Source organism: Gekko japonicus, unplaced genomic scaffold, assembly GCF_001447785.1.
Source record: "Gekko japonicus isolate JY-2015 unplaced genomic scaffold, Gekko_japonicus_V1.1 scaffold2329, whole genome shotgun sequence".
NCBI lineage: Eukaryota > Metazoa > Chordata > Lepidosauria > Squamata > Gekkonidae > Gekko > Gekko japonicus.
Genome location: NW_015170344.1, coordinates 159,925 through 172,656, shown reverse-complemented (window position 1 = coordinate 172,656; position 12,732 = coordinate 159,925). Strand labels below are relative to the sequence as shown.

Below are 12,732 nucleotides of genomic sequence, written 5' to 3'. Positions count from 1 at the left end.
CACACCAAACAAAAAGCAAAAGAAATTTCTAACTAAGGTCCTTAAGAAAATTCAACAATTCTCAGAGGGAGAATTAATTGTAGCAGGGGATCTAAATATTGACATAACAAAGAATAAAAGCATTAAGCTAGGAGAATGGGGCCTGAAAGAAGCGCATGAGTTTACAGGCACAAGACCTAGACCTACACATATATCCGGTAGGCACAAAATGGCGTCATGCATAGATTATATAATCTTGGAAAAAATGTCTATAAAAGAGATTACAACCTTTCCAATCTGGGTATCTGACTACGCTCCTATAAGTATTGAACTGGAGTTAAAACTACCCACAACAAATAGACCCTGGAGATACAATAACTTAATAATGGCAAAAGAAGAGGACAGGAAATATATGACAACACAGATAAAACTATATTTCAAGGAAAATAGAGGAACGGTGCCCACTAATATACTATGGGATGCTGCTAAAGCGGTAATAAGGGGCCATTGTATAAAGAAAGAAAAGAGCATAAAAAGAGAATGGTATACAAATGACAAATCAAACTCCAGGAATTAGAGAATTTACAAAGGGAACAAAAGGAAAATTATAGCCCTATTTTACAGAGCAAAATCAAAGAGATTCAAAAACAATTGGAAGCATTAGACATAGCAACAATTTGGAAAAAGGAAATTATGGTAAGGAACGACTTCCAGAGGAATAGCATCAACACAGCGAAAAGATTGGCAAACTATCTGAAGATCAAAAAAGCAAAACAGACGGTTAGAAGTATAAAAATCAATAATAACACAACACAAAGTCCCAAGGAAATCATTAGGGCTTTTGAGAACTTTTATAAAAATTTATATAAGAAAAAGACCACAATAGAGTTTCAGGAGACAACTAGTCTACTGTGATGAACTATGAAAAAACACTCTGAGGAGAAGTAGTAGCACAGGCTCACTCTGATTGGTGAGTCGCTTCCATGAGAATGGAATGCATCCAGCAGGGGGCTGGGGGGGAATGAGAGCTGACAGTTGGAAGGGGGGTTGGGGGTTCTTTTTTGGAACGAGGGAATTTAATGGAGGAGGGGGCCTTTTGAGTGGCTGCCTTCAGAGAGAAAACACTCAGTCTGGGAGACAGTGACAGGATGTCCCAGAGAGAGGGGCAGCGCAGACTCTGCTGAAGTGATTGTCCAGAGTAACAGGTCAGACCCAGGTTTAAAAAAAGAAAGACATCCACTCACACAGGGACTAGTTGGGATTCAGAGCCTAATCAGGGGAACCCTGGTTTATTGGTGGTATAAATTCACTAGTATCACAACTGCCTGCTTATTGTAAGGAACCTTCTGATAGGGTTTGTAATTTTTATTAGTTCTTCCTGAATTTGGGAAAGCCTAAACATTGTTTATAGTGTTTGTAGCGGGCACTTGTTGGTTGCCAACTGTTTGTTCCCATAAAACTGTTCCCCATTCCCCTGCCTTTCAGTCAAATAAATCGTTCCTCTTATTTCATTTTTAAACCCTGCTATTGGTGCCATTCTTTCATACCTGTCGGGAAAGGTTTGGGCACCTGAGGTTCCCTTTACCTGAGAAGGGTTCCTCACATCTACACTTGGAGAAAGAAGGGAAAGATGTACTAGAGGGCAAGATTACAGTTCAGGAAATAAGAGACGTAATAAAAGAATTTTTAAAAGGCAGATCGAACAAGACATAACGGTGTCAGCAGCTGATTCACAAGAACCTTCTCAGCACGTATAAAGGAAGCTAACGTATAGCTGAAACAGAACTGGCCAGTGGTTGGAAGGCAAAAGATACATAGACAGTAGAAATGTAGATAACCACCAAATAAGGCCTGCCAAGAGCTGGATGAATGAGAGGCTGAAGACAAGGAGAAAGATTCCCAACCCAGGAAGAGGCAGGAAAGGAGGAGGAGGAGAAGAAGAGATTGGATTTATACCCCGCCCTTCACACAAAGTCTCAGAGTGGCTTACAAATTCCTTTCCCTTCCCCTCCTTACAACAGATACCCTGTGAGGTAGGTGGGGCTGAGAGAGCTCTTTCAAGAACTGTCCTTGAGAGAACAGTTCTGCCAGAACTATGGCTTGCCCAAGGTCATCCAGCAGCTACAAGTGGAGGAGTGGGGAATCAAACCCAGTTCTCCCAGATTAGAGTCTGCACACTTAACCACTACACCAAACTGGCTCTCAGCCTAAGAAGGGTCTAGAAGATCAGTAGCAGCACCTGTGAGGGGATGGGTAGAATGCCTCAGCACAGGGAAGACCATGTACCTCAGGACCACAAGGAACCTGAAAGTCCAATGTCCATCCATTATTAAGCAGGGCAAGTACTGGCTGAGGTGAAGTAGAGCCTTATCTTACTAACAGCCTTTTACTGACTAAGTCGACATCGTCCACCCAGCGATTCGAAAGCCTTGGCGAGTAGATAAAATGGGAACCACTCCTAAGAGAGGGTGGGCACACCAACTCCCCTCTGGGAAGGTGTTAGCTATCGGTTGGGGACGTCCTGGTCCAGGATCCGGAAGGTGGAAGAATCTACTTGGCTACGAAAAATCCCTGTAGTGGGATGCTCCGGCCAGGCGGTGGCAGTGTGGCGACACGACATACGGGTCCTGAAGCCCCAACGTCATCAAGCCGGTTGACGCAGCCGTTCGGGACATGACTGAGCCAAGCCAGAAATGTTTCCACCATGCAGTTACGGCGTGGGCAGTTAAAATGAATTATATGTTGTCTTCCCTATCCCCTATGAAACATTGTTAGTCCCCTGTCTAAAAAGTAACTGTAAATCACTTTGAGCCCACTTGTGGGGAAAGCGATTAATAAATCGAAAGCATTATTGTTGTTGTTGTTGTTTGTTGTTGTTGTTGTTGTTGTTATTTATTAAGTATATATACATATTTGGTTGGGGGGCTGGGTGTCCAAATAAATGTTGATGCTATTTCTACTTAAAACTTAATTTTTTTATTACCAGGGAATCTGACTGATGACCCAGGTAAGGAAGTAACCACTGGAATCTTACTGGCTTATCACAGGCCATTTAAAAACATTATCTTATGAATATCCACTGAGGTCAGTACCACTCGAATGGCAGCAGCTCTCCAGTATACTGGTATACTTCATCATCTACTACCTGATCCTTGTAACTGGAGGTGCCAGGGATTGAATTTGAGACCTCCTGCATGCAAAACATGTGCTCTGCCACTGACACATGGCAACCCTCGCCCCCACACACAAACATTTACTTCTGTAATAGAAAATTCTATTCTGTAAATTCTGTAAAAGAAATTCTACAATCAATCTTACCAACTGTAGAACTGTCTTCAAGTACCACATCCACATTTCGGTCTCTGTACTCTACCCTGAAATCGAGCATTCGTGGCTGTCTCTCCACTATTTGTCTGGATGGCACTACATGGCGAAATGCAGACGATGAAGAAGGCGTTGAAGATGATGAGGAAGCATGACTAGTGGGACCATAAGCTGGCCCTTGTAAAGTCTCTCCACTGTATTCACTGAAAAACATATAAAATTAATTTCAAATAAAGAAAGACAGGAAGCCAGCCTCTTTAGGAACGTGTCATTTTGGTTGTACAAACATTACTTGCCGATTAACTCCTGGAACGCTGCAGAAGATAAGCAACAGATGATACTACTGAAATTGGTGGTGGAAAGTGCTGTGGTCTCCCATCCAAGCACTAACCATTTAGCTTCCAAGATTGGATAATACAGGACTAGTCTGGGCCATCCAGGTCAGGGCACCTACTGATATTACTTCTAGTTAAACATCTGGGCAGTAGATTCGGGATAGACAGAACAAAGTTATTCTTCACATAATTTGCTCATAACTTACAAGATGCAGTGAAAACTTAGCTTAGATGGCCACAGATTACTAATGACTATCAATGATGGTAACTAAGCAGAATCTCCATTTTCAGAGGTCGTATGTTTCTGAACATCACTTGCTGGGAGTGGGAGGCTGTAAAAGTGGAGAAGGGTTATTGCCTTTATGTCCTACTTGTGGGTATCTGGTTTGCTACTGTTAGAAACAAGATACTGGACCAGACCAAGCTTTGGTCTCATCCAAAGGAACTTTTGTTATGTTCTTTTACTAAACATTTTTATTCTAGGAATTAGCCCTAAATTGATACATCTTATATTCATACCTTAAATATTTGAAATGTTTTAAAATGGTCAGGATTTGGCCACTATTTTCTAGCTTGGATACCTTTAGGACACCCAATGCTTGGATTTTCAAGTGTATTGCTTTATTCCAGCAAAAAGAAACTCACAGATGGACTTGGCAGGGCAGATCCTTCCCCCCCCCCCCCCCGCTTCTTCTCAAAAAAAATCTGAGAGGGCCTCATCAACAAAATGTAGCACAGTATGAGGAATGCAGCAAAGAAGGTGCAACTGAGTGAAATCTCCTGCACCTTTCGGATCTGCTGACACATGCCACTAGTAGAAGGGAGCAGAGGAAAGGATTTCACCAATTCTTTCTGCACTGTGAAAGAAAGACAAACAGTTGGCTACTAGGGGAATGAAAAGACAGGGAAAGATTTGATCCACCAACTCCTTTTGCAAGCTTTTCTGCTGGATCCAGTCCTATGATTTCCACTACGGGGGGCTATACACTAACCTTAATTTGAGGCCTCTATTTTGCATAAGACTCATGTCTTATGTAACGTTTGCTACCATTATAAAAAAATTAAACTGAGTGTAAACACAAAATATTGAAATGTGGTAGGCTTTTAAATAGGCTTGCCAAGTCCCCCCGGGGGGCAGGGAAAACCCCGCCCCAGAGGCCCATTCCCCGCCGCCGGCGGATCGGGCCCCGGGGGGAACCCCACCCCCAAAGTACGTGACGTGCACGTCACCCGGAAGTGACTCGACCACACTGGGCACGCTGGGGGTGGGGCCACGGTCATCCGAGGGAAAACTCTGTGGTTTTCCCTCAGATGGTCGTGGCCCCGCCCCTGCTTGGTCGCGTCACTTCCGGGTGACGTGGATGCGGGGCGCACACTCCGGGAGCAAAACGGGAGTCCCCCGCTCCAGATGAAGGTAGGACTTGGCAACCCTACTTTTAAATTATTGGTGAACAACTGATCTGCTTCTCATCACTGATTTAACAAACAAACTTCAGAGAAAAGCAGAAGCTAGATCTACTATAGTAGAGATGGGACTATATTGATTTTCCTTTTTTTTGATTATTAATATTTCTCTGGTTTTTATAGATTTATTATAGATTTAACATTTTATTGGAATGTAATGAAGGCCTGTTATATAGAAGGCCTCTCTTCTTTGTGGGTCAGGGTACTTTTCCAACTGATGTTAACAGACAAGACAATAACATTCTTTTGGTACAGAAGAAGGTAGAAGGTTCATGGTTCTAATTGTTTAGGTTACAACTTCATAGTGTCTGGGTCAAAAAGGATCTTTTACTTGGTATCAGAGAAAAACACCTTTGTTTGAGTGAGAACAAGCCTTGGCTGATACGACTTAGGTCAGGTCAAGTAAATATGTGACACTATGGTATAGACACACCTTTCTTACATTTAACCAATAAGGAGATTTTTATGTAAATGTTGTTTAATTTTCCGTAACCAATTATGCCTTCTGAATATTATTTTCATGATGATGGTATGATGATGTCATATTAAGTATTTAACTTCATGTATTTCCTGATTGGGCTCAGAAAGCAGTCAACTTCGATGGGTCCTTTGGCCTAACTGTTTTCCGTATTTCATTGCAATAAAATACAAGATCTTCCTCATCATTTTGATTTCAATCTTCTATTTTTGACTGGATATTAATTTGTATAACACTACGAAATGAATGGTTCGGGTTATGCTGTCACAAATTATTCCTGTATACTGTGTATGCATAATTTAGGTATTTAAAACATTATTAAATGTTTTTTAAAAAACATTTTTTTAATTAGGTATTTAAAACATTTATTAGCGGCCTTTCTCCCTTGCAGAACTCAAAACAGCTTACAATATCAGTAAATAATAAGTAACATTATAAAAACACAATGAAAACAAGAATTATAAAACCCATTAAAAGTCATAATTTAAAAACTCCTATTAGGACTGCCAATAATAAAAGTTAAACCAATCAGATTTATATATAAATAAAACTGCCTTCAATTGCTTCCTGAAGACTGACAGTGAGGGGGCCAGGCAAACCTCCCTGGGGCTGTTGTTCTATAATTGCAGGGCTGCCACCGAAAAGGCCCTCTCTTGTGTACCCACCAAACTTTACCTTCAGCTGTATATGAATTGCAGAGATTTACCTTCAGTTGAGCATGACTTGCAGAGATTTACCAGTAATCTAAAGTATACTTAGCATTGTCTTGTACTACATCTAGAGGAGGGTTCTCAAACATGTAGCCCAAGGTCCGGATCAGGCCCTCGGAGGACTCCGATCCAGCCTTCAAGGAACTGGCTGTCTCCTGCTTCTTTCTCCAGTTCTGCTGCTGTCTTGCAGCTTACTTTACCTGACTCTCTCAATCGCACAGGAAAGATAGACAGGCAAGCCTCTGTTCCCTGCACTGGCTGAGGCTCCTCCCCCTTCTCCTCCCAGGGGGAGGGAGGGAATGAGCCAGAGCTTGCTTTCTGGCCAGGCTGCCTCAATCACACAGGAGATAAACAAAGCCTTCCCCTCCATTGGCTGAGGCTCCTCCCCTTCCTCCTGCCTTGCTTTACTCAGCTGCCTCAATCACACAGGAGAAATACAAAGCAACTTTGTATTTATCCAAGGTATGAGCTTTTGTGTGCCTTGCTACAGTGTGTGTGTTTCGTTGGGCTTCTTATGTTGTGGCTCTCCTGGGTGCAACTGGGTTCCCTTCCCCTTTTCACTGTATTCATGCCCTCATGATCCACTCTATCTCAGTAGGAAAGCAATCTGAACTATTTAGATGAGGAATAACAAGCCAGTGAGGTGGATTAGGCTGAGACTGCGTCCATACCAGGTTCACCCAGCACATTTCCTTTGCAGACTGGAGATTTTAAACCAAGACTTCCCAGATAGCAGGCTGATACTGACCACTATACATTGCTGTCTGTCTATTCTTGCACTGCCTCCAGGGCCGGCCCGTCATTGTCAAATTTTAGACTCTTGCCTAGGGTGCCAGCCCGACGACAAGGGCACCGGCCTGTGATCCGAGCACACACACCCCAAGAGGGGGCACTGCCACCACGATGGGGAAGCCATGGGCTCCACTCAGTGCCCGGCAGCACAGCAGGCCACCCAAAGGAAGAGAGAGAGGGAGCGGCTGGCGGCAGTGGCAGCAAGCAGGAGCATCAGGGTGGAGAGTGTGAAGCCAAGAAGACACCGGGGGAAGGAGGCTTGCTCTGGCTGGCTCTGGACTCGGCAAAGCAACAGGCAAAGCAGCCTCTGACCGGCCTCACCAGAGGGGTGGCAGGCGACAGTGTCCCACGTGAGTCTTTCCCTCTAATGCCTGGCAATCCAAAACAGCCCCCCTGCGGGCCACATCCCACTCACCTGCCCACCCAGAGGAATGCTGGCAGTCCTGCCCTGGCTCCAGGCTGGGTTGAATGGAGACGGGGACTCTGGTGAGGAAAATGCACAGCTGCCCCCCATCCAGGAAGCCGCATCCCCTTGTCACCCAAGCTCCTGTGAGGGGAGAGCCGGGCAGGTGGGCTCGGGGGCAGGTCTGCTTCCAGAGCGCGGCTCTCTTCAGGGAGGCAGCTGTTCCCACTCTGAGTCCCCCAGGCTCCATGCCCTGCCCTCCAGCCACCTTAGGGACTGGCCCCTCGGAGGGTCTGTGACTACAGTGGGGGGGGGTGCCACAAGGCAGCCTCACCTAGGGGGGGGTGCCACAACTTAGCCTCGCCTAGTGCACACAAAAAACTGGGGCTGGCCCTGACTGCCTCATAGGAGTTGCAGTTATTTCTTCGGGGAAGACTATAGTTTTGTAGACAAACACATAGCCCTCAGTCTGTGTCAGGATCCCTTCTCATGTTCTTGACCAGCACACGAAGCAATTTATGTACAAAAGCTCGCAATGCCCAGCCATTTCATGTTTTCCCATGGGTCCCAGGCTCAGAACACTGAGCATGAGATTTCTGTAATGAATGTCAATAAATCAAAAGTAGGCATGCAGCTTACAGATACACACCTGAACAGCATATTCAAGATTGCTACAGCACAGACATTTTAATGCAATAATTCAGAGCAAGAGGTGTCAGTTATCAGAGACTGTTAAAAATCTTTAATTGTGTTTGTGTCCTTTATAAAGTTTACATCTCTGCTACCTGACATTACATTTTATGACATACATGGCCCGGCCCAACAAGGTCTCATTTATGTCAGATCCGGCCCTCATAATAAATAAGTTCAGTATCCCTGGTCTAGAGACACATTAAGTATACTAGGTGATGAGTACACAAAGAATGTTTATTTTAAACATTTATAAAAACATACAGGTCCATCACAACCTACATACTCACATGAATGAATGTATATGCATTCACAGTTTCTGTCATTGCAGACAGTTTGGAGATTGTTGCTGATACAAAATGTGACAGCGCACCACAAAGAATGATTATAAGAAGTTCTGGGGGCTACACTGGCTTCTTCTAAGTACAATTCTGTACAGCTATACATGGCTTATGCCTAACATATATTAGAAATCACCTTCCTTCCAATGTCTCTCTGTAGGTATGACAGGGAATACATTCAAGTAGGTCATGATTTCTAAACCAAGAACACTCACATTAGAATCTGGACAGATAAACTTAGTCTATTTTTAAGAAGAGGAATTTATGCTGACTTTCTGTATAATGTTTCCTAAAGCTTCAATGCAAAATAAAAACATAAAATGCTAACAAAAAAATGTAGCTGCTGAGGTCATTTAACATCAGCATGTTTGTCATCCCAACTGTCAACCAGGGTTAATTTCCATCACTCTGCCTCCCCCAGTGTGTGTGGGGGGGGGGGGAGGAGACAAATAAAGTACTATGATTCTCCTTACACAGAGACTTCTTTTCCTTCTCACTAACCAGAAAGAACAAAGAACACTTCTCAGCTCTGAGGTCAAGAGTGGTTTCAGAGCTAGGACAAACAAACAATGGATGGGCTTTGTTCTAGGTATATACATTTTATGCAAAAACACACTGGTCCCAATTCAGAGATCCTGGCATGGTAGTGTGGGCTGCATGCAAAGGCCTCTTCTGTCAAAGAGATGGTCAGCATGGCTTCCTGAAATTAGTCTTCCAGTTCTAAGCAGATGATTGTGAAAACTCACCATACTGATTCATCCATTTTGTAATGTGTATGCTGAGCAGAAGCTTATTACAAAAATCCTGACAAACAGGACTTTTCCCTACTCTCCACTGCAATCCTTTTTGCATGAGACACACAAAAGGACAGTCTGTATATGGAACAGATTCATTCTGCTAGATCAGTGTATAGAAATTTAATCGGCCAAGCTAAAAACAGACTTAACTGGCTGTTTTAAGAAAAAGTCAGTCTACGCTATAACAGGAGACCTTATGTGGTTCAATGGGTAAAATACTGGATGTGGAAAGCATGTTTTAAGTAGCTAAACTGCCACTTGTGCCCTACCAAATCACATTCCTTTCAGCCAAGACTCAAACAGCCACTCACTCCTGGCAAAGGTGCTTCAGCACAGACCATAAAGGGTTACCAATTTTCCTTTCTGGGTACAGGTTCTTTGTTGTCACAGGGCACTACTGCCAACTGTCACAAATGGTTTTAACCATTTCCCTAGAGGCAAACTTTATGCTGCCTTTATCGATCTCCAAAAGGCTTTTGACTCTGTTGATAGGCAAATCTTAAAGGATAAATTAGGTGGGATGACTATAGACCACTGACTACTCTTTATAATACGTTAACTCCACCAATCGAATACTTGTCAAGTTAGGTATGGCAAGAAGGGCCTTTTAACTCATAAAATACCTGTTTCAAAGGGCATTAAGCAGGGATGTGTATTAGCTCCAGTTTTGTTTAATCTTTTCCTATCTGACCTCCCTACACATCTTGCAGCAATAGACAGGCATGCCCCCAAATTGAATTCTCTACCTATACCCATTTTACTGTATGCAGATGACGCTGTGGTTCTTTCTACCACTAGAATAGGACTTAAACGTGCCCTAGCAATGTTTTCCTCGTATTGTAAACTGAACTTATGGCAACTGGGGTTCAGTGTGGCCAAGTGCAAGGTGTTGGAGCCAAAATCCTAAATATAAATACACATTGATGGGGTCTGAACTGGCAGAGACTGATCAAGAGAGAGATCTTGGAGTTGGAGTTGAAAATGTCGAGACAGTGTGTGACTGCAATAAAAAAGGCCAATGCTATGATGGGGATTATTAGGAAGGGTATTGAAAACAGATCACCCAATATCATAATCCTAAATCAATGGTGCGACCTCATTTGGAATACTGTGTGCAGTTCTGGTCACCACACCTTAAAAAGGATATAGCTTTGGAAAAAGTGCAGAAAAGGGCAACTCGAATGATAAAAGGGTTGGAACACTTTCCCTATGAGGAAAGGTTAAAGCGCTTAGGGCTCTTTAGCTTGGAGAAAAGACGACTGAGGGGTGACATGATCGAGGTTTATAAGATTATGCATGGGAAAGAGCAGGTAAAGAAAGAGGTACTTTTCTCCCTTTCTCACAATACAAGAACTCGTGGGCACTCCATGAAACTGCAGAGCGGTCAGGTTAGAACGGATAAAAGGAAGTACTTCTTCACCCAAAGAGTGATTAACACATGGAATTCACTGCCACAGGAAGTGGTGGGTGCTACAAGCATGGACAGCTTCAAAAGGGAATTAGATAAGCATATGGAGCAGAGGTCCATCAGTGGCTATTAGCCACAAGGTATAGCTAGGGGCTCTGGGGCAAGTGATGCTCTGTCTTCTTGGTCCTTGGGGGGGTCAACAGTGGGAGGGCTTCTAATGTCCTGGCCCCACTGGTGGACCTCCTGATGGAAACTGGTATTTCTGGCCACTGTGTGACACAGAGTGTTGGACTGGATGGGCCTTTGGCCTGATCCAACATTGGCGTCTCTTATGTTCTTATGGGAGGGCAGCAAATATGGTAGAAGACAGATTCGGATTACAGGATGATCTTAACAGGCTGGAAAACAAATACAATGAATTTCAATGGAGATAAATGTAAAGTTCTGCATTTAGGTAGGAAAAATCAAATGCATAATTATACGATGGAGAAACCTTGTCTTGGTAGTAGTATGTGCAAAAATGATCTAGGGGTCTTAGTAGATCATACACTGAACATGAGTCAGCAGTGTGATGCGGTAGTTAAAAAGGCAAATGCGATTTTCGGCTGTATCAACAGAAGTATAGTATCCAGATTATGCAAAGTAATGGTACCGCTTTACTCTGCTCTGGTTAGACCTCACCTAGAGTATTGTGGTCAGTTTGGGGCACCACAATTTAAGAAGGATATACAGAAGCTGGAACGTGTCCAGAGGAGAGCAACAAAAATGGTGAGGGGTCTGGAGACTAAGTCCTATGAGGAAAGGTTGGAGAGGAGACAACTGACAGGTGATATCAGGGCCGGCTCTATCACTAGGCCTGCTAGTATCTCGCCTAGGGTGGAGATACTAGCAGGGCGCCTATTCCCCTGCCGCCCCCCCGCCAAAAGTCCCCACCCTGCCCAAAGCCGCCCGCTGCTCCTTTCACCGCAGCGGTGGCACAGTGGCAGTGCACATGCCGCTCTGCGCCAGCCGCCATGCACCCGTGCCAGCTCCTGGGGAGCGCTCAGTCGACTGCCCAGAAGGGGCCGTGAGGCCTCTGGAGCATGCACGCACGCCCCCTTCCCATGTGGAAAAGCGCCCTGGGTGCAGCGAGTCGAAGTGGACAGGGGCCGCCGGTGGCGGGGCACTTGCAGGGCTCACTGGCGCTGCTGACCGAGTTCACTGGCACCGGCTGAGTTGGAGCTCTTCCACCGCTTCGCCCTCACCGCCGGCCTGAGTGAGTGCCTGGCCTTCCTGCACACCTTCCGCTTCTCCGAGGCAGGTAAGCGGTGGCGTGGGGAGAGGAAAGGCACTCTGGAGAGGAAAGGCATGTGCGCAGAGGCTAGTTCACCCTGGTGCGACTGCGCTGGGGGAAGGAGTGGCCCATGAGGGTCGGAGGAGGGTTTTTGGAGGCCCAGGTCAGCTCCCCTGCTCCCAGCTGGCGGGTCCCTGTAGAGGGAGGGAGAGAGGGAGGCTTGCCCGTGCCTGGCCCACCCAGCACCATTGGCGGCGCCCGCTGCCAATCCCTGCCACCGTCGGGCCGCTTCCTGGCCGGGGACCGCGGGAAGGGCTTGGGCCAAGCGGCGGCTCTGGGTCAGAAAGGTCCCCTGGGCGGGCAGGCAGGCAGGAGGCGGCGGCAGGGAATGGAGCCCTCTCTTGGCCGGCCTTGCTGCTGGGACCCAGCTGGGAGGTCTCCAGGTCCCACCGGGAGGTTGGCATCTGAGGGGGGCACCACGAGGCAGCCTGGCTTAGAGCGCAGAACCCCCTTGGGCCGGCCCTGGGTGATATGATAACCATCTTCAAGAACTTGAAGGACTGGCATATACATAATGGTATAGAGTTGTTTTCTGTTTCACCCTGGTGCGACTGCGCTGGGGGAAGGAGTGGCCCATGAGGGTCGGAGGAGGGTTTTTGGAGGCCCAGGTCAGCTCCCCTGCTCCCAGCTGGCGGGTCCCTGTAGAGGGAGGGAGAGAGGGAGGCTTGCCCGTGCCTG

At 45.7% G+C, this 12,732-nt stretch overlaps 1 protein-coding gene across 1 annotated transcript in view; it reads right to left on the bottom strand.

The window, feature by feature from the left end:
* Positions 1 to 12,732, bottom strand: part of LOC107116288 (FAS-associated factor 1-like) — a 166,324-nt gene that overhangs the window by 106,788 nt on the left and 46,804 nt on the right. The window contains exon 4 of the mRNA XM_015418188.1: positions 3,298 to 3,506. Within this exon, the coding sequence (XP_015273674.1) occupies positions 3,298 to 3,506 (209 nt within the window). The remainder of the gene's footprint in view (positions 1 to 3,297; positions 3,507 to 12,732) is intronic.